At 54.8% G+C, this 24568-nt stretch overlaps 2 protein-coding genes across 5 annotated transcripts in view; one reads left to right on the top strand and one right to left on the bottom strand.

Annotated features, from left to right (window-relative positions):
* Positions 1-3887, top strand: part of HIPK4 (homeodomain interacting protein kinase 4) — a 6429-nt gene extending 2542 nt beyond the window's left edge. Inside the window, exons 2-4 of the mRNA XM_065898452.1 lie at positions 1079-1435; positions 2342-3172; positions 3708-3887. Coding sequence (XP_065754524.1) covers positions 1079-1435; positions 2342-3172; positions 3708-3887 — 1368 coding nt within the window. The remainder of the gene's footprint in view (positions 1-1078; positions 1436-2341; positions 3173-3707) is intronic.
* Positions 3888-4907: 1020 nt separating this feature from the next.
* On the bottom strand, positions 4908-23016 carry PLD3 (phospholipase D family member 3). 4 transcript variants are annotated; one of them, XM_065898453.1, is made up of 13 exons: positions 22910-23016; positions 13559-13591; positions 12561-12651; positions 12379-12453; positions 12148-12290; positions 11506-11689; positions 9748-9868; positions 9538-9665; positions 8211-8411; positions 6825-6964; positions 6058-6223; positions 5503-5602; positions 4908-5410 (listed from the first exon to the last, which is right to left on the bottom strand). In XM_065898453.1, the coding sequence occupies exons 2-13, from the start codon at positions 13582-13584 to the stop codon at positions 5223-5225; spliced, it is 1563 nt and encodes a 520-aa protein (XP_065754525.1). In that variant the 5' UTR covers positions 13585-13591; positions 22910-23016; the 3' UTR covers positions 4908-5222. The 4 variants fall into 4 exon arrangements, with proteins under 4 accessions (XP_065754525.1, XP_065754528.1, XP_065754527.1 ...); XM_065898456.1 differs by lacking the exon at positions 13559-13591 and having other exon boundaries at positions 22910-22948; XM_065898455.1 differs by lacking the exons at positions 13559-13591; positions 22910-23016 and adding an exon at positions 13239-13274 and having other exon boundaries at positions 12561-12692.
* Between the last annotated feature and the right edge of the window lie 1552 nt (positions 23017-24568).

Below are 24568 nucleotides of genomic sequence, written 5' to 3' on the forward strand. Positions count from 1 at the left end.
CTAGGGATTTAGGGATGCAGCAGTGAACAGACAAAATCCCTGCCCTTGTGGGACTGATATCCTAGTTGGGTAGAGAGACAATGAACTCCATACAAAAGTAAAAATATGTAGTACGTGAAATGGTGTCAAGAGCTATGGAGAAAAGCAGAGGGCTAGGGAGGTGGATAGGAAGGGAGGGGTGTGCTGTTTTTAATAGTGTGGTCAGCAGAGCCCTCCCTGAGAAGGTGACATTTGAGTAAAGACTTGAGGTGAGAGAGAGGAGCCATGTGGACATCCGGAGGAAGAGCATTCCAGGCAGAGGGAACAGCCAGTGCCAAGGCCCTGAACTGGGAATGTGTCCGGCTTCTTCAAGGAATAGCGAGAGGCTGGTGTGGTTGCAGCTGGGTGAGTGAGGGGGAAGGTGGGAAGAGGTGGCGGGCAGAGAGGGGACCGGGCAGATTGTTGGAGCTTTGTGGGCCAGGGTGAAGACTTTGGCTTTTATCACAGGATGTGGTAAAGCCACAGGAAGATTCTGAGCAGGAGAGGGACGTGATCTGACTTAGGTGGTCACAGGGTCCCTCGGGCTGCATGTGAGAAGCAGACTGGAGGGAGAGGGAGGAACAGGGAGACCAGCAAGGAGCCCCTTACATTAGTCTAGCCAGGGGGAGGACAGGACTAGGGTGGGGCTGTGGCTGGGATGCAGAGTGGGCAGAACAGAAGGTGTTCTGCTGGGGCTGCCCTTCTTTGAGAAGGTGGACGTGTGGTCCCTGGGCTGCGTCATGGCTGAGTTGCACCTGGGCTGGCCCCTCTACCCAGCCAGCAAGATTTGCTGATGGACAAGGCATGGGGTGAGAGAGAAAGAGACAGGTCTCGACCCTCGTGGACATAAGTTCTAGTGGAGACAAACAGAGACAGAGAGACGAGTATGCAAACCAGAGACAAAGGCTGGAGGAGACAGATAGGGACGTAAACAAGAGATCAGGATTCACAGATGTAGCGACAGTCAGATGGCAGATGCAGAAAGACACTGGCAAGAGAGGCCGGGGAGGCTCAGATCGATCGGCTGTCCCGGCCCACTTGCCTCCCTCCCTCCACTCAGGTGATCGACTTTGGCTCGGCCAGCATATTCAGCGAGGTGCGCTACGTCAAGGGGCCGTATATCCAGTCTCGCTTCTACCGGGCCCCCGAGATTCTGCTGGGGCTGCCCTTCTGTGAGAAGGTGGACGTGTGGTCCCTGGGCTGCGTCATGGCTGAGTTGCACCTGGGCTGGCCCCTCTACCCAGGCAACAACGAGTACGACCAGGTGCGCTACATCTGTGAGACCCAGGGCCTGCCCAAGCCCCACGTGCTGCACGCCGCCTGTAAGGCCCACCACTTCTTCAAGCGCAACCCTCACCCCGACGCCACCAACCCCTGGCAGCTGAAGTCCTCGGCCGACTACCTGGCTGAGACCAAGGTAGGGGGGCAGGTGGGGTGAGGGCCGTCAGCGAGGCAGCTGCCGTATCAAGAAAAAAATCTAGGTTAGATCTCAGAGAGGACTGGAAACTTGAGGGCCAGCTGCGGGGGTTGTCACAGCCAGAGGGATCCGAGGGAGACCCCAGGTGGGACTGGAAGTCAGGGCAGCCTGTCTGCCACCTCTGTGACTGTGGTCATCAGACTTGTGTGGCAAGAGTCTGGCTGAGCAGCAGAAAGGACTGGAAGTGTGGACCAGCCGTGGGAGCTGTCACAGCGAGAGAGGGGTCTGAGCGAGACCAAAGATGGGACCGAAAGCATATGGCAGATCCTCTGATAACTCCCGAGCTGGTCGTGGTTAAAGAATTTGGCAAGAATTGTCTGGGCTTGACTCCTCGGAGGCCTGAGGGCTGGGATCGGATGTGGGGATCAGCTGTGGCAGCAGGAGGGATCTGGATTTGATTCCAAGGAGCAGTAGAGGTTTAGGGCAGCCCTTCTGCTAGCTGCTGGTAGGGGCTGGACCCATGGCTCGAGGGAGGACTGGAGAGCTGGGGCAAGGTGTGAAACTTGGGTCAGTGAGACCCCTGGGTTAGACAAGAGGAGGACCAGAGATCACAGTCAGCTGTCCTTCCTGCAGCAGTAGGAGGGGTCTGGATTAGACTAGAGGGGTTCTGGTGTTAGTGAGCAGGTGTGGCCCCCCCAGATGCAAGGGAGCTCCAAGTCAGATCATGGGCAGAACTGGAAGTCCAGGTTCCTGTGGGTGGACTTCATAGCCACGAGAGAGCTCTGGGCCAGGCTGGAGGGCCCAATGGACGCTGGGGGGGGTCACATGTGGGCTCCACCGCAGAAGTACCTGGGGCCCAAGTCCTGGACTCGATGTCAACCCCTGCCCCACCCTGCGTCCCACCAGGTGCGCCCACTGGAGCGCCGCAAGTACATGCTCAAGTCACTGGACCAGATAGAGGTGGTGAACGGCGGCAGGGCAGTCCGTCGGCTGACCTTCCCCGACCGCGAGGCGCTGGCAGAGCACGCCGACCTCAAGAGCATGGTGGAGCTGATCAAACGCATGCTGACGTGGGAGTCGCACGAACGCATCAGCCCCAGCGCCGCCCTGCGCCACCCCTTCGTGTCCATGCAGCAGCTGCGCAGCGCCCATGAGACCACCCGCTACTACCAGCTCTCGCTGCACAGCTGCCGCCTCTCCCTGCAGGTGGAGGGCAAGACGCCTATGTCTGTCGTGGATGCCGCGGAAGACAGGCCCCCCTACTGCGGTCTGGCCGAGGAGGAGGAGACCGTGGGTCTGGGCAGCGGGCCTTTGTTCCGGGAGGAGAAGGCACCGGTCGTGCAAAAGGCCATCGATCAGCTGGACGACTTGAGTCTGCAGGAGGCGGGGAGTGGGCTGTGGGGCGAGACCCGCACCGACGTCGTCCCCGACGTGCTGGCCCCGCTCAAGGCCGCTGCTGCCGGCCGCCGGGTGCCCGAGTCCGGCCCCGAGCCCATCCTGGCCTTCTACGGCAGTCGCCTGGCAGGCCACCACAAGGCCCACAAGCCACCCACAGGCTCCAAGTCCAACTTCAGCAACCTCATCCGGCTGAGCCAGGCCTCGCCCGAGGAAGACGCCCCGTGCAGGGGCGGCGGCTGCGTGGAAGGAGAGCGGCGAGGGGCCTCTGCGGAGCTGCCTGCCATCCCGCAGTGGGACAGGGATGGGCCGGACATCAAGGACACGACCGTGGATGCTGAGGTGACCCAGGGGGCAGCTAGGATGCAGGTGGTTCTGGGATCAGGGCCTCCCCAGAGCTCTAGGATCGGGGCATAGTGAACCAACTTTGCCTCCCGTACATTTGCATATGGCCCGCAGCTGGCTCGGGATCCAACACACACTGCTAGCCCACCCTCAGGATGTGACAAGGCTCAGCAAACACTAATATCCCCGTAGGATGCGATGGAGCTCAGCAAACACGAACCCACATTAAGGCTGTGTAAAAACTCAGAACACAGTAATCCACATACGGGAAGTGACAGAGGCCATGGGACAGCTCAGCCCCCCCACCCCAGAAAAAGAGCGTCAGCAAACACACCTTCAGGACACATTAAGGTCTCAGCACACAGCATTTAAGCCTCCAAAATGCGATGAGGGTTCAGGATGTACAAAATCGTCCTCAGGAATTGACAGGGATGCAGCTGGGATCAGAAGGAGTCCATGAGGGGCAGCGTGGTTGTTCCGGGGTGGGGTGGGGGGCGCTTCCTGGCTGATGCCCATGTCTTCTCCCCAACAGAGGCCAGGCCCTGAGTTCTTCGACCTCAGCAGCTGTCCTGGGGAATGGCTGGGTCAGCCAGACTGGACCCTGGAGGGCGTCGGGGGACCACGGGCTCAGGGGCTCCTACCACGCCACACCCACCCGCATGGTCCACCCCGGGCCACCAGCTTTGTGCAGCACGTCGGCGGGCACCACTGATGGTGACTCCACCCCTGCCCATCACTGGGTGATGCGCTAGCGGGGCTGGCATCCCCTCCTCAGAGCTATCCCCTGAACCGACAAATTATCCTTACAGAAAGATAATTATCCAGAAATACCCCATTCCCCCCACCCCGCTCACGGTGCATGCCTGCACACACACCGCGAACACAGGAGGGTTTTGGGGTCTGGCCCGTGGCCCCCTCGGCCAGAGGGACGCAGGAAGGGGGCTGCACCCCACTGGCCCTGCTGCCTCTGTTTATTTCAATAAAGCACTTTTCAGCAGCACTGCCTCATGCCTGTCCTCCCTGCCTGAGGCCTGGACTGGCACGGGGGTGGGGTCAGGGGGGCACCCAGGCCCTGCTCTCTAATGCTGCACCCAGTCAGCCATTGGCTCAGGCTGGAGGCTGTGCGTGGCACACTGACCCATCCCTTAAATATGCTCAGTGCCTGGCACGTAAGAATCCACCCTCAGAACATTCTCAGTGCTCAGCAGGTGCCAATCTGAGCTTGCCAGATGCCAGGTTCTCAGCGTCTGTTGACCTGTCTTTGCCACACGTGACAGGCTTGGCATGCACTCATCCATGCTTGGGACATGCGAAGTGTGAGCTCACTCAGCAGGTGTATGTACATTCACGCCTGGTGCGTGCTCTCGTGTCCAGACGTGCGAGTCCGCCCTCGGGCTACGGCAGTGGCTCAACAGGCGCTCATCTGGCTGGGGACGTGCCGAGCGTTCAGCGCACGCTGTGCCACGCTGGCTCCGTGAGGCTCGGTTCACGCCAGCCCTCGAGGTCACACGCGCCTGCTCAGCACACGCTAGCTCACGTGCATTGGGCGCCGACGGCTCAGCGCACGCCAGCCCACGCTGGTCACCAGCCACGTGCTGAGCATCCAGTACATACCAAACCACACCGGTCACATGCTGAGGGCTCAGCATGCGTGAAGGTGTCCCCACCAGAGGCCCATGCCAGCTGTCCCCTACCCGGCACCCCACCTCACACCACTCAGTCAGGCACAGGCTGTACACACAAGTTATTTACTTCTTATTATGACCTCAGGCCCTCTTTGCCCTGGAAAGTGGGGTGGGCCAGGGGGCCAGGCCCAGCATGCACCCCTACTTCTTCGGGGGCTGATCCCTCTCCCAGCTTGGCTGGGTCCTCTGCGGCCACAGCATCAGGCTGGCGGGGGCGGAGGTAGAAGCGGGAGAGCAGGGGGGGAGCCTGTGGGAGCCACGACGGGGCAGACAGAAGCGGGGGCACGGGGACAGGGATTGAGACCCGGAACACCCGCGCCCGCGGGGGCCTCGCAGGCCTGTCCTGTCCGCTGGACCGGGCCTCAGAGCAGGCGACAGGCGTTGCCCACGCTGTCGGCTGAGGTGTCAAGGTCATGGCTGTAAGGGGAGTCCCAGTCCCTCAGGAAAACGGCCTCCAGCTGGCTCCGCAGGCCGCCCCGCCCGTTCTGCGTCACCAGCAGCGAGGTGCCCGCTGTCTCGGTGAAGTAGCTGCCGGACCAGTTGGAGGTTCCTACAGGGAGCGGAGGTCCAGAGAGTCAGGGCCCGTGGTGCTGCCTGGACCCCCTTCCGTCCCCCCGCCCCAGCGGCGCCCAGGACACTCACCGATGTAGGTGGCACGTTCAGTCACCATGTACTTGTTGTGGTTGACGCGGGTGTAAGGGACGCGGGCCTGGGCCTCGTCCGCAGGGACCACAAAGAGTTTCTGAGAGGGAGGGGAGATGCGGGGCTGGGTTAGAGAAGCCCCAGGGTCTGGGGTGGGGAGTGGCACCAGGTCTGCGGGACTGGGGACTCAGCCGCTTCCCTCGCGGGCCTGGGGGCCAGCACGGGTACTCGGTAAACGCCGGCTGAAAGGGAGGACCCTGTCGCCTCATAGGCCGCCTGTTCCCTCTAGAATGACTCCTATTTATCCCTTAGGTCTTACCTCAGATGTCCCCTTTTCCAGAAAGTCTTCCACGACCCCTCAGGCTGCGGCAGGAGCTTCTGCTGGGCTTCCCCATCCCAGCCCTAACCCCTCTGCCCGTGCCCTTGATTCTGGCCAATCAGGGCACAGCCCACTGTGGGTCGTCCCTGTCAGGTGACAGGTGAGCTCCACGACTGCTGTGTCCCCGGTACTGCCCCGCACAGGGGCTGATGGGTAGGTCTGGGGTAGGCGCTTACCACCTGGATGTCAAAGTGGGTGTGGTTGTCACGTAGGGCAGCCAGGGAGAGCAGGAAGGCCCGCATGGATGGCTCAGAGTGCCCCCAGCAGCTGACCAGCAGGCGCACCTTGACGCCCCGCTCATAGGCAGCCCGCCGCAGCCCGTCGTCAATGGCAGGCCAGAACCTTGGGGAGGGGGGGTGCAGGATGCGGAGGGAGGCCTCACTTCAGCTTTAGGGAGCCAGGCCTGGGGCCCGCTGCAGCTTCTGAGAAGCCCCAAGCCCCCACCTCATCTCTAGCTCCAAACCCTGCTCCCCCCACCAATCTTCTCATTGTCTTGTCTGCTGCCCCCAGACTACCTGCTCTGAGCCCCCAGAGTCCAGTCATCGCCACTTCCTATCCCAGATCTCAAACCCCAACCCTGCCGCCCCAAACCTGAATACCCTTAGTCCTACCTCCGAAGCCCGTCATCCCATATCCAGCCTACACTCCCTGCCTCCTACCTGCAGAAATCCCACATCCTGTGTCCTCTGCCTTAAGCCTCCAGTCCCCCGTCTCCACACCACCCCCCGAATATTCTCATCCTCTTCTCTGTCCCCTTCTCCTTGTCTTGACCATCCAGACCCACTCTCCCTGTCACCTCTGTCTCTCCCCATGGCATCCCCTCCCTCTGTCCCTTGGTCTTGGCCCCGTGACTGCTTTCTGGGCCCCATCGCTCTCTCTCCTGTCTCCTCTTCCACTCACGGTGGCTCCCTACCCCAACCCCTGTCCACGCGCCCAGCGGTACCTGTGCGGGTGGGAGAACTCCATGGTGGGCAGGTAGTTCATGATCGCGATGTAGATGAAACTCCGGGCATTGTCCACCGCGTTGAGCAGGGCTTTCAAGTCTGGGGTGCGGCCACTTGGACACAGTGGTGGGGGTGCACTCTGGGGGATGAGGGGACAGTCAAGACACATGTCCTTCACAGTGGACCCCTGCTACAGACAGCTTGTCACGAGCCAGGTCCTGCGGGTCTCACTAATGCTCAGCCTCCATGAAGGAGAGGGATAATTACCACGTCTTGTTTTGCAGGTGAGCAAACGGAGGCTCAGAGAGGGTAAGTGATTTGCCTAAGGTCACACAGCTGATAAATGGAGCCAGGGTTTGAACCTAGGCTGTCTGGTTCCAGAACTTATGCTCTAACCCAGTGGTTCTCGACATGAGGTCCCTGGTCAGGCAGCAACAGCATCCCCTGGAAACTTGTTAGAAATGCAAGTTCTTGGGCCTCACTGCCCATGGCACACAGAACCAAGGTGCTGGGGTGGAGCCCAGGAATCTGGCTTTCCACAAGCCCTTCTGGTGATTCTAATGCATGCTCAAGTTTGAGGACCTCTGCTCTAATCACTTTTGTCCCTGACTTACAGTCCAGCCTGATGGCACTCCTCATGTGCCCAGCCACACCAGGCCCTTCACCCAGCTCTCTCCATCCTCACAACAGGTGAGCAAACTCGAGCTCTGAAAGGGGTAGTGGTAACGGGGGAACCATTAATGTCCCGTGGGAGGTCACTGGAGCAAAGGACCCCAATGAATCGCGTCCCTCCATCCATGCCTTAGTGGGGGCCCTCCAGGATGACACTGGGCTTGGCCAGGTGACTTGCTCGGGGGGACCCAGGTTGGCCACCCCAACTAGTGAAAATACCAACAGCCAAAAACAGCGGTGCCTTGTCCAGAGTGCCAAGGGCAATAGTGGGTGCTGTCCCATAGAACTTTCCACGTTGATGGAAATGTTCTCTATCTGCACTGTCCCGTATGGCAACTGCTTGCTATGTGTGGCCGTTAAGTACTTGAAATGTGGCCAGTGTGACGGAGGAACTGAGTTTTTAACTGTAGTTCATTTTAATTGATTAAAAATGCGACATGCAGCTATACTGGACAGGCCACCCAGGGCTCGGCCTGCATGGACCCAGCCGTGCCTCTCACTAGCCCTAAGAGGTGGCAAATATTGCAATACTTATTTTCTACGTGAAACCAAGGCCTAGGGAGGTTGGGACACAGCCCAGGCCCCGAGGGAGCAGAAGTGACAGCCAGTGGTCAGGAACCCCCATCCCTACCAAGTCACTAGGCAGGGCTTGATGGGGGCCGAGAGAAGGGATGTGGCCGGGGTGTGACAGGCCCCTCTTCCCTCGGACTCACTGCCAGGTAGGCCAGAGCAGGGGTTCCGTTGAGGCAGATTTCCATGGGTGTCTCTTGATTGTAGCGGGTGTCATAAGGCCGGGGCCAGGTTGACGGGATGGAGCTGCCCGCCTGGCCCAGGTACCAGTAGGCCTCGAAGATCTTGGTCAGGTCTCGAGCTAGGCAACTGCAGTTGTACATGACCACGCCCAGCTCCTTGACCTGTGGGAGGGCAATGCTGAGCCCGGGGATGATGGCCTGGTGCCCACAGATGACATGGACACCTGCAGCCCTTCCCCCTGCCCCCCCCCCCAAGTCCCCCTTCCTGCCCCTTGCCCTTCTATCTCCCCCTCTCTCTGCCCCTGTCTCCTTTCTTTCTGCCCCTTAACCGTGCCCCCACCCCCCTTCCCCCAGCTAAAGTCCTGGGATGGACATGATCTTGACTCAAGATTAAAATCTTAAGTTTTGGTGAAAATCAGTTATTCCAAAGCTCCAGGTTTCCTGAACCTTTGCGTACACTGTTGCTTCTACCCTCCACTGAGCTCCTACTCAGTCTTAGGTCTCAGTTGACAGTTTCCTCCTCCGGGAATCCTGCCTTGACTGCCCAGCCTGTGTCAGGCATTCCTTGAGGCTCTCAGGGTCCCTTGGGCCTCCTTCATCACCCTCTCTGGTGACAAACCTGCCTCCCCATTGGACTGGAAGGACAGGCACAGGGGATGTCTCAGGGACAGCTGTGCGTTCAGCATCTCCCCGCGGGGCTGGTGAGATTAGGGGTTTGGAAAATATTTGTTGAGCAAATGATCACTGCCTAAGCTGTTTCTTTTTCCTGTCCTGTGCCAATTCCTACAGCTCCTCCAGTTATCAGATTCGTTTTCATCTCTTTTGGGAGACTTTCCTTGGTACCCCAGGTTGGGTCGCCCATCCTGGCCCTGACCCCTCCACTTGTGCTCCCGCCTCACCACCAACTCAGACTTGACCCTTTTGGGCTGACACTGGTGACAGGCCCGTCTCCACCCTGGACCGGGGGTTCCAAGAGGTCCACCACATTCCCAGCATCAGAACAGGGCTGGGCTTAGAGCAGGCATGCAGAGAGTGAATCGCGAAGGTCAAATGGGTGGACAGGGCCTGGAATGTCCTGTAGATGCCATCGGGGATCAGAGGGGCTTCCCTGAGCAGAGCGAGGGTGGTGGAGGGCTGGATTTGGGGATGTTAGGTAGGAGGTGGGAAGGAAGCCATTGCAGAGACTGGAAGAGAGGACTCTGGGGTTGAGGCGGGGCGCAGCTGGAGGCCGGGCGCCCTGTGGGGCAGGGAGCGGCCTAGAAGGGCGGTGGGCAGGGTGCCGGCAGACCTGGGTCAGGGAACGCCAGTCCATGTTGGCACTGCCGAGGTAGAAGTGGGTCTGGTCTACCACCCAGAACTTGGTGTGCAGGACGCCATGGGTCAGCTTCTGCATGTCCACCATGCGGACCTGGGCACCTGGACAGACAGGGGTGGTGGTCAGGGTGCTGGCTTGGGCAGCCCCAGGCCCAGCCCATCCCCAGCTGCCCCCCTAGCTCACCGCTTTGCAGCAGGGCCTGCAGATCTGCCTGGGGCTGGGGCCCACTTGGCTTGCTCACGGCAATGCGGACCTTCACACCTCGGGGTGCCAGGGTCTGTAGCTGCCGGAGGACCTCCTCGCCCTGGGAGGAGGGGAGAGCCTCTGAGGGGCTGGATGAGCCAACTCTCCAACCCCACGCAGGACCCCCCCATGGAGCTGTTTTGAGATTAAGCTTCTAGATCTGATCAGGCTTTACATTAGCCGGTACACTCAGGGAAGGCTTTACACAGGTTAAGATGTTAAAACCTGTATCTGTTTTATTTTATTGATTTTTTTTGGCCACACTGTGTGGCATGCGGGATCCTAGTTCCCCGACCAGGGATTGAACCCATGCCCCCCGCAGTGGAAGTGCAGAGTCTTAACCATTGGACCACCTGGGAAGTCCCTTTATCTGTTTTAATAATTGGCGCTCTGAGCCCCGCTAGGGCCTCCCTGCCACTCCTGCCCTTCACGGGACCTTCCCAAGATCCTGACTTGGAAGTATCAATGCCCGTCACAGAAGGGACCTCTGGGCACCTTGCAGGATGTTGGGGGCACAGTGCAGGCTTGGGGTCTGGGAAGGTTTGGGTGAGGCCTGATGATGCCAATAACATTAATAGCAACAGCCATTGATTCCCTGGTTTCTACTGTGAGCCAGGGCCCTTCTAAGCCCCTTTACATGTGAACTCACTGACTTCTCACCACTCTCACTGATGAGGCAAATCTGAGTATATCCCAAGGTGCAGATGGGGAAACAGCATTGGAGAAATCAATGGGGAAGCAGGATTTGAACTCAGATGGTCTGCCTCCTACGTCTGTGCTTTGTGCTTTGAACCATTCCAGTAGGAACCAGCAGGGCGTGGGAGCTCATGACTTTTTTTTTTTTTGGCTTGTGGGATCTTAGTTCTCCAACCAGGGATTGAACCCGCGCCCTTGGCAGTGAAACTGCAGAGTCGTAACCACTGGACCGCCAGGGAATTTCCAGCTCATATCATTTTTAACTGTCGTATATTTTTTCAGGCAGTGCTTAATAAACCTCACGATTTTAATACATTTTAAGCCTACCTCTGACAAAGAGTGGCAGCAAGGAAAGGGGAAAAAAAGGGACAAATTCACCATGTCTTTCGATGAAGGGCTTATCCACCTAGGCTGTTCCTTTTCAAATCTTGAAGTTTTATGTTTTTTAAGTTTGTCTGCAGACCCTAACAAGGCTATCAGAGCAAATGCTTATAAAGGGCTGACTCTGTCGGGCATTGTGCTATAACTGGCAGGGATTAGCCCGTTTCATCCTCGCAAGAGGGGAGTGCTAGATATTGCCCCATTCTACAGATGAGGAAACTGAAGACCGAGAGGTGAAGTGACCTGCCCAAGGTCACACAGCTGGGAAGTGGCAGCCTGGCTTGAGGCTGGGCTGGTACTCACTCCATGTTTCCATTTCTTTGTGTGACAGGGTCAGGGCAGCTTGTGGGTGAGTGATATCTGCCAGCCTAATCCCTCGTAACCAAACCCATACCCTGACATTCAGAGGCCTCCAGATGACTGTGACAAAACGCCCCCAGTCCAGAGGGCCATGTGAAGACAGTTGCTTCCAAACACCTGTGTCCAACCCGCTGTGTGAGACATGTCCACCTGTCTCCCGGGCTATAGGGAAACCCCTTTCATCCACCTCCCCAGTGGCTCCCTCCAACCCCCCCCCCGCCCCCCCACCCGCTGCCAGCCAGAGCCCAGGTTGCCAGGTACCTGCTGAGCAGAGGGCTCCTGAGTGTGGGTGTCGTTGTTGGTGAGGGTCCAGTAGAAGGAGGCAATGTCCAGGCTGCTGTGGGCACCGGCGAGCAGGCCCAGCCAGGCCTGGCTGGTGGAGGGGTTGACCGTGGAGGCATTGGGGAAGTCCAGGCCCTCGGGAATGCTCTCCACCAGCACTGCTCTGGGGTTGGGGGGAGGCAGAATCAGCCTTAGGGGGCTGGAATGTGAGTGCTCACTTGTCTGCCCACGGAGGATGGAAGACTATGTGTATTTGTGTCAGTACTCGTGATTCTCTGTGTGTCTGCATTTGTCTGTCTAGAGGTGTGGAAGGAAGGTTGTGCATGTGTCTGTGTGTGTGTGTGTGTGTGTGTGTGTCTGTCCACAGATGTGGATGGAAGATGCCATGTGTGTCTGTTCACAGACAGATAGATGATGATGCTGTGGCTGCCATGGCAACAGTGTGGGGGAAGGAGGTGGGCATGGAGGGAAGAACCGTGACGGTCCACTTGGGAGTCGGCGATCACCTTATTCTGTCTCGACCACTGGGTGCAGGCCCTGCTTAGTGCGTGTTGAAGTGTCCCTGGCCTGGCAGGGCCCCTCCCCCCACCATCTGAGGTGCCCACGCCCCCCTCCACTTACTCGCAAGGGTCATAGCAGGGGGCTGGGCGCTGGTTGGGCCCAAAGAGATGCAAGTCGCCGTATTCCCATAGAAACAGCTGAGTCATCAGGGCACCAAAGCCCACGACTGCCAGGATGAGGACCAGCAGGACCCAACGGGCCTTCTGTGGGGAGGAGGAGGTGATCAGCCAGCCCAAGGAGGGCAGCCCAGGCCATGGCTGAGACAGAGTGAGGGTGGCGGTGGGCTCCTACCTTTTCTGCAGCTTTCCATGCCTCGATCTCGTTCATGGGTAGTTCGTTGGAGGGCTCCTCAGCAGGCACCTTCAGCTGGGAGACAGGGATGATGGTGTGTGTGGGGGTGACAGGGCAGCTCAGTGGGGCCCCCACCCTCTGCTGGGTCCAGCCCCTCCCCACTGGGTCCCCCATCCACCTACCTCCTGGTACATCAGTTTAGGCTTCATCTTGCTGGGCAGCCAGGGGTTATACAGATTCCAGTGGGAAAGTGGGTGTGTCAGGGTCTCCAAACTGCAGGGAACAAAAGCTGGCACTGTGTGGGGTGTTCTAGGCTTTTGGGGGACATCACAGAAAGCGGATCAGCCTCGGGCTCACGGGACTCCCTGGGTCGCCTTGTCTGTGATCACGGGGGCCACTGGCACTGCGCCTAACACCCCTAAAGGAGGAAGCTGACTGCTGGTCAGTTGGGATTTCGAAATCCCTAAGTCCAACTCCTCTGCTTTCCTCCTATTCCTCTGCGGTGCCCTCCCTGCCCCCCTTTAGTGCCCACCCTGCCCCCCCAAGCGCCCACCCTGCCCCTCATCAGCACCCACACTGCTCCCCATTAGCGCTTTCCCTTCTCTGAGCTCTAACCTATACATTCCCAAAATGACAGCTCCGGATTGGGTCAGCGGAGCCCTAAATCTTTGTGCCTGGCTTCTCCCAGCCCTGGGATTACCCAGAAGTCATTTTCCAGGTGGCTCCTTTGCTCTCACCCTCAGGTAACGACTAGACAGCTCAGGCCGGGAGCCCAAGACCATCGCGGCCTCCCCGCCAGACCCCAGCCCATCCCCGAAACCATCCTCCCCTACCCTACCCCAGAGGGGCCTCGGCCTTACTCGGCAGGCGGCTGCTGCTACCTCCACGGGGCCCCAGCTTCTGCCCCGACAGGCTGAGCAGGGGCGGAGGGGCGGGGGCGGGGACCGAGGGGGCTCCGCCCACTGCAGCGGGGAGTCTGCGCAGTGAGCGCGCCGGTCCGGGCTCACCGCAGGGAGAAGGGGGGCCCGGCCGCCCAGTACAGCCAACCTGACGGGGGTGGAGGGAGAGTACATGGCTGAGCGATTGGCTTTGCTAAGGTCCACCCTAGAGCCCCCATGTGGGGTAGGGAGGCCACAGGTAAAGAGAAAAGAGACCCCCCCATCTTTTCTCGTCTGCAAACCTTGTGAATTTTTGTACCATGGGCATGTATTACCTGGTCAAAAATAAATACATAAATAAGATTAATGACTTTAAAAATTATAAAATGAAATGGAATGATCAAGGCTGAATAACATGATTTAGGAACGTAGCGATGAAATCAGCTTAGAAGACACAGCCCACGCTAAGGGAGGGGAAGAGCGGTGGGGGGGAAGGGGATGGTGGGTTTTCCCTTGGATTGTGGACTGCAGTCAGTGTTTCGTTAAAAAAAAAAAAGTCAACTGATATTTTGATAAGGATTTTAAAAATTTTGTCTCTTAAATCCAGGCTCTGGCTGGAGGGGTAAGCAAGGTTTCCCACATACCATCTCATATCTCCGAAGCAGGATTTAAGGCCACAGATGGAGAAATAAATTGGAGGTCCCCCTCCCCGCCCACCTTTCTCAATGAAAGAGGGGCACGACCCCCTTCCCCACATCCAGGCAGGAAGTCAACAGATGCAGAGAAGGATTATTACTGAGGGGAGCAACAGCGTTGGAAGTGGTTGCCTTGACAGCGGGATTTGGGGGTGGGTCAGGATTGCTTTTTGTCGTCCGCCTATTTTCTTTTTTAAAATTGTGAAATATGAGCGACTTACAGAAAAGAAAACATCTCTGTGCAGGTTAAAAAATAATTATAAAGCCTACACAGGTGTTGCCGCGTCCCAGGTTTTGTCACGTTTTAAAAAATTCAGGCGCATACATTAATGTGTTTTAAAAAAAGGACGAAAAAAGGAAGGAAATTCCAAAAGGGAGCCAGGTTCTCTCCTCACCGCAATATCCTGCCTAGATCTGAAAGGATAATTTGGAAACCCCTTTCCCCCAACGTCCGATCCCAGATTGGCGAGGGCAGAAGAACACAGCTAGATCCCCTCCTATCATTGCAGGGAGCGAGCCAAACCGGGATGGGTCAAATGGATCCAGCAAGAAATGGCAACAGATCAAGGTTATTTGGAACTCCAGAGGTCACCAAGAGAAGCAGAAGATAAGTCTTGGATGGGGCTGACCGCAGGGTTGGAGGGTGGGGGGAGGGGGAGGCATGGGGTGCGAAACAAGTTTGCCTTTTATTTATTTATTTGTGAAGGACCGTGGTGAGAAATGTTTTATTTAAGAATATGGGGTTGGAACAGCAGGTGATGTGAAATTAGGGAAGCTGATAAACAAAAACAAAACTGGGCAGAGGTAGGGCGCGGAGCTGTGAGGGACCCTGCAAGGTGAGCCAGGGGAACTGGGATGGCCGGTAATAAATCAAAAATAGGAAGAAAATAGACGCATTTCATTCAGTTTGTTAGCGAGCTTTTGGCTTTCAAATTGTGCCGTGATGACAGGTCTGTAATGATGGGTTTAATTTTGACTTGTTATATTTTTATCAAAGCAATACACCTAAGGTAGCAATATTTAAAAAGAAAACTAGTCCTGAAGAGGTGGTGTAGACTGGGTTAGATTGGCGAGGCAGTTAACACTGTGGCTCCCAGAGCCAGGTGCCTGATCTTAATATGAGCCTCAGCGTGTACGTGACTGACTTCAGAGAAGTGACAGTGCATCTGTGCCCTAGTTTCCCCATCTGCAAAATGGGCACAGCAAGAATAGCACCTACTTTTTACAAGGCTGTTCATTAATTTTGCACACATTTATTGAGCACCTGTGCACCAGGTATTGTTTTAGGCACTGGGGATATCACTGTGAACAAAACTGACATGAGGAAAGACAGACAAAAAACAGTATTAAATTAAATTATATGTTAGAAGGTAATAAGTGCTATGGAGACTCAGGGAAGAGGGACAGGGGTGGGGCCGGGGTTGGGATTGCTTGCAATTTTAAATAAAGAGGTCAAGGAAGGCCTCGCAGAGAAGGGGATCCCTGAGGGAAAAAAACTTCAAGCAGAGGAGGAATGGAGCTACTGGACATCTTGGGGAAGAGTGTTCTGAGCAGAGGGAACAGCCAGTGCAAAGGCCGTGAGGCAGGAGTGTGCCTGGTGTGGATAGGGAAGAGCGAGGAGGCCAGTGTGTCTGTAGTGGAATGGCCTGTGGGAGGAGGCAGAGGAGGTAAGTCTGAGGTGACAGGACCAGATCATGCTGGGCTACCCGGACTGTGGCAAGAAGGACGGGGCCACGGGTAGGTTCTGAGCAGAGGAGGGAACATGATCTCCTTTGGGGGTTGTGGTGGGTTGAATGGGGGCCTCAGAAAAGATATGTCAGATGTGGTCATCACTCCTGGAACTTGTGAATGTGACCTTATTTGGAAAAAGGGTCTTTGTAGATGTAATTAAGTCAGTGATTTAAAGATGAGATTATTCTGGATTATCTGGGTGGGTCCTAAACCCAAGGGCAAGTATCTCTAAAAGAGACAGAAACGAGACATGACCAGGGAGGCAGCGACTGGAATGATGGGCTGCAAACCCAGGTGCACCAGGAGCCACCGGAACCTGGCGGAGGCAGGGAACAGAATCTCCCCTAGAGGCTCCGGAGAGAGCACGGCCCTGCTGACACCTTGATTTTGGACTTCTGGTCTCCAGAACTGTGAGAGAATAAATTTCTGTTGTTTTAAGCCACGCAGTTTGTGCTCACGTGTTACAGCAGCCCCAGGAAACGAATACAGGTTTACAGGCTCCCTCTGGCTGTGTGGGTAACTGACTGGGGTGGGCGTGTGATTTGGGGGAACACCGAGGAGGACCAAGTTTGGGGAAAAGACCAGGAATAAATTTTTAAAAAAATATCAAAAATAAATAAATAATGTGTGTCTTTTGAACATGTAAAATTTGAGATGTTTAAAATCTGAGTGGCTCCTTCGAACTCAAGGAATTCATATATATCAAGTGCAGAGAATGGGCATGTAAGAGGTTCTCAATAAATATGATTGTCTCAAGGGTCCTAACAGCCAAAAAGAAAAGAAAAAAGGCATGATTCCCTCCGCCTCCGTCCTCCCCACCCTCGGCCAGGCAAGATGCCTGCTTTTTACTGTGGGCCTTTACTCACTATTTTAAAAAATGCACATAGGCCTTCCATGGAAATTAAATTGAGGCTCAGGCTCCTAGCTGCGGGGGCCCTTCCCCAACATCCCAGTCTCCAAAAGGGGACTGTGGCCTCAGCTGGATAGGTATCCAGCACCCTCAATCCCCAGATCCCTAAGGGGAGCACGGCAGGGTGAAACTGAAGCAGGATATGGACAGCCGGGCCGACAGAGCCAGGCCGGCAAGTGCTGGCCTTCTCAGCTCACCTCAATTCCAGGGTTCCCAGGAACCTAGAACTCACCCTGGGGCTCCAGTGCAATGTCCAGGCTGGTCCTCATGCCCTGCTTCCTCGCTGGTGTAGGGGGCACCTCCACCAGCAGGTGTGCCCCCTCCCAGTGAAACGGGAGGGAAGGGGGCAGGGCACAATCTTTAAAAGAATGACACAGCTGTTGAGGATACAGCATAAACTGGTTAGAACCAACTAGGTCCAAGGTGGCGGAAGATTTGACTTCCAGTAGACTTTGAGCCTCATTATATACATTAGCACAGGGGTCCCCAACACCCGCGCCACGGACCGCTAGCAGTCCATGGCCTGTTAGGAAGCAGGTCGCACAGCAGGAGCGGATCGGTGGGTGAGCGAGCGAAGCTTCATCTGCCGCTGCCCATCCCTCCGCCTGAACCACCCCCCACCCACCCCGCTCGTGGAAAAATTGTCTTCCACGAAACCGGTCCCTGGTGCCAAAAAGGCTGGGGACCAATGCATTTGCATATGCTAAATGACACAACCATAGGTGCCATGACAGTTCCAAGGTGACCTAAAAGCATGACAGTTTCAAGGTGACCTAAAAGACCAAAAAGAGGGCGGGGCCCAATTCCTGGCAATCTCCTCCCCTTCCCCAAGACAGTTGGAATAATCCTCCTCCCTCATTAGCCAATGAAATTACCCAGCCCATAAAAACTACCCCATATTTCCGGACCTCTCGCCTTCCGAGACGGCCCACACTCTATGGAGTGTGTTTTTCCCAGGGCCGTTCTTGCCTTTTGAGATGAACCACATTCTGTCTATGGAATGTGTATCTCTTTAAATAAATCCACTTTTTACCTATCACTTTGTCTCTCACTGAATTCTTTCTGCGCTGAGACATAAAGAACCTAAGCTTCATTAAGTCCTGAGACCGGGTGTGTGGTTTTAGTTAAAAGAACGTGGGTTCAAAGCCCACTCTGGGGTTTGGCTGGGTTCGAGTCCCAGCCTGCGGGACTGAGTTGTGCAGTTTCACCAGCCCACAGAATATCTCCCTGTTCCCTTGGCTTGTGCCCTGCCTGACTTGGGTTGTGAACCACAGCCCACAGAAAAGGAGGAAGCAAAACCCACCCGGCTTTTGAGACACGTGTTGGCTCACAGCTCCCTGAACACCCGTGAGGGTTGGGGTGGGAGACTTGATCCCTCTTCCATAGCAGTGTTTTGGGTTGGAGGGGCCAGGGTTCAGATCCCACCCGTCACTTTCTTCCTCAGTGACATCAGGCGTGGGGCTTTACTTCTCTGAGCCCTGCTGGCCTCATTCATAAAAAGGGGATCACTTGGGCTTCCCTGGTGGCGCAGTGGTTGAGAGTCTGCCTGCCGATGCAGGGGACACGGGTTCGTGCCCCGGTTCGGGAAGATCCCACATGCCGCGGAGCGGCTGGGCCCGTGAGCCATGGCCGCTGAGCCTGTGCGTCCGGAGCCTGTGCTCCGCAACGGGAGAGGCCACAACAGTGAGAGGCTCGCGTACCGCAAAAAAAAAAAAAAGGGGGATCACTTTATACCCATCTGAGGAGTGGTGGCTGGGGGATCTCTGAATGGTTTAAGGGGGTGCGTCTTGCAGTCCCAACCCCCTGGGTTCAGATCTCAGCTGTGTGTGTTACTGGGAGAAGAGGCTCCCTTCTCTGAACCTCACTTGCGTTCCTTGCATTCTCAGAACAACGGGTAGACTAATATACCAACCTCACGTTTGCTGGGCAGTCAGTGAAACCATCCATAGCAGGCCAGGTAGCACAGATACAAGCTGGCTGGTTAGCTGTGTCCCCTAGTACCCTGGACACACTTTTATCATAGATAAACCTATATGTGTCCCTTAAAAAGCTAAGTCTATGTCTGATTTATTCCTCTACCCACCCTGTGCCTAGCACGTTGTAACCACTCAATAAATGTTTATTGAAAACAGAAGAAGCAGTAGAATGGAAACCCTTGAGAAAAGACTTTCTTAGATGTCTCTCTAGACGTAGTGACACTCGGTGTATACACAATGTGTAAGTAGCTTGTGTTCTAAGCCCAAGGCAATAGGGTAGGTGCAGATAATGACACCTCAGCCTGAGGGTAAAATTCAAGGTCAATTCAAGGTTGATTCAAGATGTATGAAAGTGCAAAGAAGGGTGTGGGGCCAGTTATATGCTGAAGCCCACGTGAAGCACTGGACAGGCCATACCTCAGGAAACATTCACTAACCTATGGACCTTCCATTCGGTTCAAAACAGAACTGTTCTTGGGTTTAAAGGAGCTGATTTTCATTCGATTGTGCAGACCCCTTCGGACTGACTGCACAATTGTCTGTGGTCAAGTCTACAGAAAACAGAACAGAGCACTGGTTTTGTAAACTTTTTTGTTTTGTTTTTAGGAGTAGACGTTTTATTTCAAAGGACCCCCTAGAAGGTGCCCCTTCTAGGGAGAGAAGATGCTCAGTCTGAAAAAACAAATAAGTAAAAAAATACACACACAACCCCCTGTCCCCCAACACTCCATCATGAATGGCGAATACTTCTGAACTGGAACTCAAAAATCTAAGCTGTCCCATCCCTACTCAAACCCCCTCTGTGGCTCCCCATTGCCTCCAGGACCAAGTGCAACCAACTTACAATGTCCTCTTGGGCCCTACATGGACAGCCCCTGTGGACCTTCCCCACCATTACAGCTTCAGTCCCCCTTTCTGACTCCAAAGCTGTCTCCGATTCCCACCTACCCCCTGAATTTCAGCTCCGGAAGTCCCATGGCCTCCTAGACGCCTCCACCCAGGTGTCCCTAAGCCCCATACACCCACCATGTTTCCAATTGTCCTTAGGATCTCTCCCAAACCTGCTCCTCCCCCGGGTCCCCCTTTCAAGGAGAGCTGTTCTACCCATCCTTCAGGTCTCAGCCTGTGTGCTACCTTCTCCAGAAAGCCCTGACTCCCCCAGAGTCCTGGGCCTTGTCCTGGACCGCCCACAACTTATCCACATGGCCTCCCAAGTGTGTCTCCCACCCAACCCTTTTCTCTCCCCTCCATGGCCCCGAACTGGCCTCTCTCACTTGGGTCCCCACTCCAGCCACATCCTGTGGCTCCCAGCCTCCACTCAACCCTTCCAATTCCCCCTCCATCTGAGTCTGACTTGTCCACCCTCTGCTCAAAACCTTTCTGTGGTCCCCCGGTATCTGCAGAATAAAGTCTCAGCTCCTCACTGTGGCTCCCAAAGCCCTGAATGATCTCCCCTTAATAACCTCTTGGGCTTATTCTCTTACAAGCCTTATCTAGAAATTGGAGATATAGCACAGAAAAAACAAACAAACAAAAAGTCCCTAGGAAGGAAGAAATTCTTTTGAGGGAGTAAGACAGTAGATTAAATGAGCAAAGCATACAGTTGGTGCCTTGGAGAAAAATAAAACCATGAAAATGGTTGATGCCTCAGTTCAAAAAGAACAACACAACACATCTGGGGCAAAGAAGCATTATTATCTCTGTTTTTCAGATGACGAGGTAGGGCTCAGGGAAATCACTGCCCAGGTCACACGGCGTTGGTCTGTCGGCCAAGAATTTGAACCCAGAGCTCAGTTCTGTGCCAGGACACAACAGTGTCAAACCAATTCCCGAACACAGAATAAGGCAGAATGTCTTTTCCTTGCCACCCTCAGGGAGGTCTGAGCCTGTGAAAGGACAGGATGTGGGAGAGCGGGGTCTCCTTATGTTTATTGAACCAGGCACTGCTCAAAACACTTTATATATTCAATTCTAACAGCAGTGGTTTTTTTTTTAGCTCCGCTTAACAGATAAGGGAACAAAAGACCTAGAAAGGTTAAGTCACTGGCACAAAGGGACACAGCCAGGAAACGGTGGAGCCAGAATTTGAGCCCAAGCTGCCTCAGGGTCCTGAGTGTAGACAGCTGCCTCTCCTGCTGTGTAACATCTGTAGATCTGTGACGCCCTCCGTCCCTCCCCAGTAGCCTCTCAAAACCCCTACCAACATCCCTCCCCACCCCATCCCACCCCTAATCTTTGAGAGGGGCATTTGAAGCTTTCTCCAAATACAAAGGATATGCGAGTGCAGCTTTAAGAAGAGGAGTCTGGCTGTCCTTCCAACCAGGCTGCTCTTGCCAATCCATCCTTGGTAGACGTTCTCCAGCTGCTGCTGCTTCTTCATGTCACGTCATGTCACATCAGATCACATCCCTCCTCTCCTCCAAATCCTCCCATGGCTCCCACCTCACTCAGAGTAAAGCCAAAGTCTTCTCCATGGCCCATGAGACCCCAGATGATCTGCCCCCATCACCCTGCTGACTTCATTCCCCATCCCTCTCCTCCCTCACTGGTCTCCTTGCTATTCCTTAAATATTCCATGCATGCTCCTACCTCAGGACCTTTGCATTTGCTGTTCTCTCTGCCTAGAATGCCGCTCTTCCCCCAGACAGCCACGTCACTCTCTCCCCTCTTCAAGTCTTTGTTCAAATGTCACCAGATCACCCTACTTAAAACTATAATCTTTGCATCCCCCAACTCCCCCCTAACACATCATATAATCTACTTCCCTGTTTGTGTACTGTCTCTTACCCCTGATAGAATGTAAACTCCATGAGGCCAAGGATCTCTGTTTTATTCACTGATGTGTGAATGCCTAGCACAATGCTGAGCATGTAGAACATGCTTAATAAATATTTATTGAATGAATTAACTTGCATTTTCATTCCCATGTTGCAGGATGTAGCAACTGAGGCACAGAGACCTTAAGCCAGCTGCCCAAGGTCATTTAGTACTATTTAAGTACTAAATGCTAGAACCAAGATTGGAACCAGGGTGTTCCAGCCCCCAGACACACACTGTAATGGCTGTCCTACATGGCCATGCTAAGGCAAGCTGAGTGACTAAGATACTTACCTTTCCACCTGGGGATTCAGGGTTGCTGAGGTTTGACAAAGGTGTGGTGAGACCTGCCTCATCTCTCTGCACCCCCAATTCTATAAGTCAAGGAAGGGTTGGGTCTAAGCTTTCTAGAGTCTTCCTCCCACCAAGCGCTCCTCGACTCCTGCCATTGGCTAAGTGCTCTCAATTTGGGGGTGGGAAATCAGTCACTCCAACAAGGTAAGGAGATAGGGATGAAGTATTTACATGAGCAAGGTTCGTGATGGCTGATGGGTCACCCCCTCAGGTGTGGTGATGTGGCAGAGGTGAGGACAGCATAGTGATCATGATGTGGGACAGCAGGGGTTGGCTGGTGTGGCAGAGAGTATCAGGATACAGGGAATGGTGACGACACCACGGTAATGATGAGGGCAGCTGGGGGGAGGGGGAGAGCGACAATGAGGAGGGGATGAAGGTGACTGGATGAAGGTGAGGGTGAGATGATTAATAATATTAGCTCAAATGGCCACATCAAGCTGGGCATGTCACAAGAATAAACACGCAGGATCGTCACAATCATCCCTGACGTAGGTGTCCTTGTGTGCGTTTCACAGATGAGGAAGCTGAGACTGTAAACGTGTGATTAGGTGGTCAAGGTTACCCAGATGCTTAGTGGTGGAGCCAGAATAACGGGCTCTAGTACCCGGTATGTGAGAGGGGACACGGGGAAATACCGGAGACACGAAGGGAAGAATAACAACTGTAGGGCAGGGTAGGTCCTTATGGGGAAAACTAGAAGCATTAGGCACGGACAGTGACTGTCAGAGGGCGGGGAGGGATGGAGACATAAAGGATGAGGAAGATATAAGGGAAGCGTGAGCGTAACTTACGGAGATGGTGACAGGAGGCGTGCGAAGGTGACACGGGGGTATGATGACGATTTATGAGAAGGACTTCGTAAAGGAGTAATAGCAACAAAAGAGGGGTGCAGGCGATATGAGAAGGCGACACGACTTAAAGGGGGGTAACTGCGACATGTGGTGGCCATGGGGACTTAAAGGAACGAAATCTTGTTAAGGGGGTTGACGACGACCTAAGGAGGGTGATGGCGACATAAGGGGAGTGGTAACGATTTAAGCGGGATGCAACATAAGGGGAGGAATGGGGACATAAAGGGACAGAGGACGATATAAGAGAGATGCATTATATTCGAAGGACGACACGAGGAGGGCAGCCGAGATGCCTCGCCCCCAGATCGCATATTACCTGCACTCCACGTCTCCCACTCCTGGACTCAGCCCCTCACGCACCTTCTAGGCTGGAGCCCCGCCCGACCGCCCCCGCTGCGCGCAGGCGCACTCCGGCTAGACTGCGGCCCGGCGTGGGCCAGGCAATTGCCTTTCTCATTGGCCGCGCTCCTCGCTAGCGTGGGGAGGGGGAAGCGCCTGGGAGAGTGCGGGTGGTCACGTGACGGTTGCCGCTGTGCTCTCGCTGGTGGCTACCCGCAGGGCTAGAGCGGCCGCGGGCCGGTAAGTCCGGCTTCCGGCGTTGAGGACGGTGCTTCCGGGGCGGGCAGCCGGGCCGAAGGAGGAGGGTCTGACAATTGGCGCCGCCGGGTGGGAGGGCGGGCGGCGCGAGTGGGCGCGGGCCCGGAGGGCCAGGTGAGGCGCGGGCCGTGGGTGGTGGGACTGGGTTGGATGAGGTGGGAATGAATGGCGCCCGGGGTTCCGGACTCAGTCCTGGCGCCGCTGTGCGACTCTGCTCTTGACACGCTACTTCTTTCTCTGAACCTCAGTTCCCTCCTCTGTAGGATGGGGATCAGAATCTGGCTATGGCATCCTCTTTATGGGTTGGAGTGAGAAGTCAGCTTGTGCATGTCGGAGCCCCTAGCTCAGCGTCTGGCACACTGCTCACTTGGTTGCTATACTGTTATTGTTTGTATTGTTGATGATGTTTGTACTTGGTGTGGAAGAGCTGGGTGTGGGAGCGTGGAATTGGGAGCCAACAGATCTCAGTTCAAGTCCTAGCTACACTTTGTGGTAGTGGAACTGTGCTTCACCTGTCTGAACCTCGTTTTCCTCGTCTATACAACGAAGGCTAATAGCCCCAATATCATAGAGTCATTGTGAGGATGCTAATGAAATGTGCGTGTAAACTCCTTAGCATAGGACCTGACAGTATAGAGCAGGAGCTCAGTAGATTGGGACTATAATAAAAATGATTCTGAGAGTCATTGGTGTAGATGGGACTTGGAAGGAAGCTCAGAGACGGCGATAGGAAAAACTTGGAATCTGGAGCTGGGCAAATCGACATCCCGCCACTTACTATTTGATAAATTTTGCCAAATCCCTTAGTATTACGTTTTCCTTTTTCTTTAAAACTGATGCATTTTCCTCCAGTCAGTTCATTTGAGAAAGAAAATTTGTATTGCTTTGTTAATGGAAAACTCACATTTTGGCTGTGAGAAGAAGGAAAACTTAACCTGAACTCCAATGGAAGCAGAACGGTCTATTAAATTGTAGACAGAAACTGAAAGAATTGAAAAGGGGATAACTTGTACTATTGTGGTTCTATGTTGTCAGATTCCATGGACCCTGTTAAGTTATACTCTGTTCTCAGCTCACACTTTGCATATGACTGACATCAGCTTAGTGACTATCCTACCCTTTTCCTGACTCACTTAAGATTTATTTAATGCACATGTACAAAACCTACTGAACATTGTTCTACGGGCTTGGCATTTATAAACTCTTTTAACCCTGCTTAGCACTTTAAGAATAGATATGCTTATCCTTTTTTTTTTTTAATTGAAGTATAGTTGATGTACAATAACTCCTATCATTGTTATTTTATAGTTGAAGGGAGTGAGATCCAGAAAGGTTAAGCCACTTGCCCCAGAGTCAGGGTTAGGAAGTGGTAAAATCG

The sequence above is a fragment of the Phocoena phocoena genome, chromosome 20, assembly GCF_963924675.1.
Source record: "Phocoena phocoena chromosome 20, mPhoPho1.1, whole genome shotgun sequence".
NCBI classification, from domain to species: Eukaryota; Metazoa; Chordata; class Mammalia; order Artiodactyla; family Phocoenidae; genus Phocoena; species Phocoena phocoena.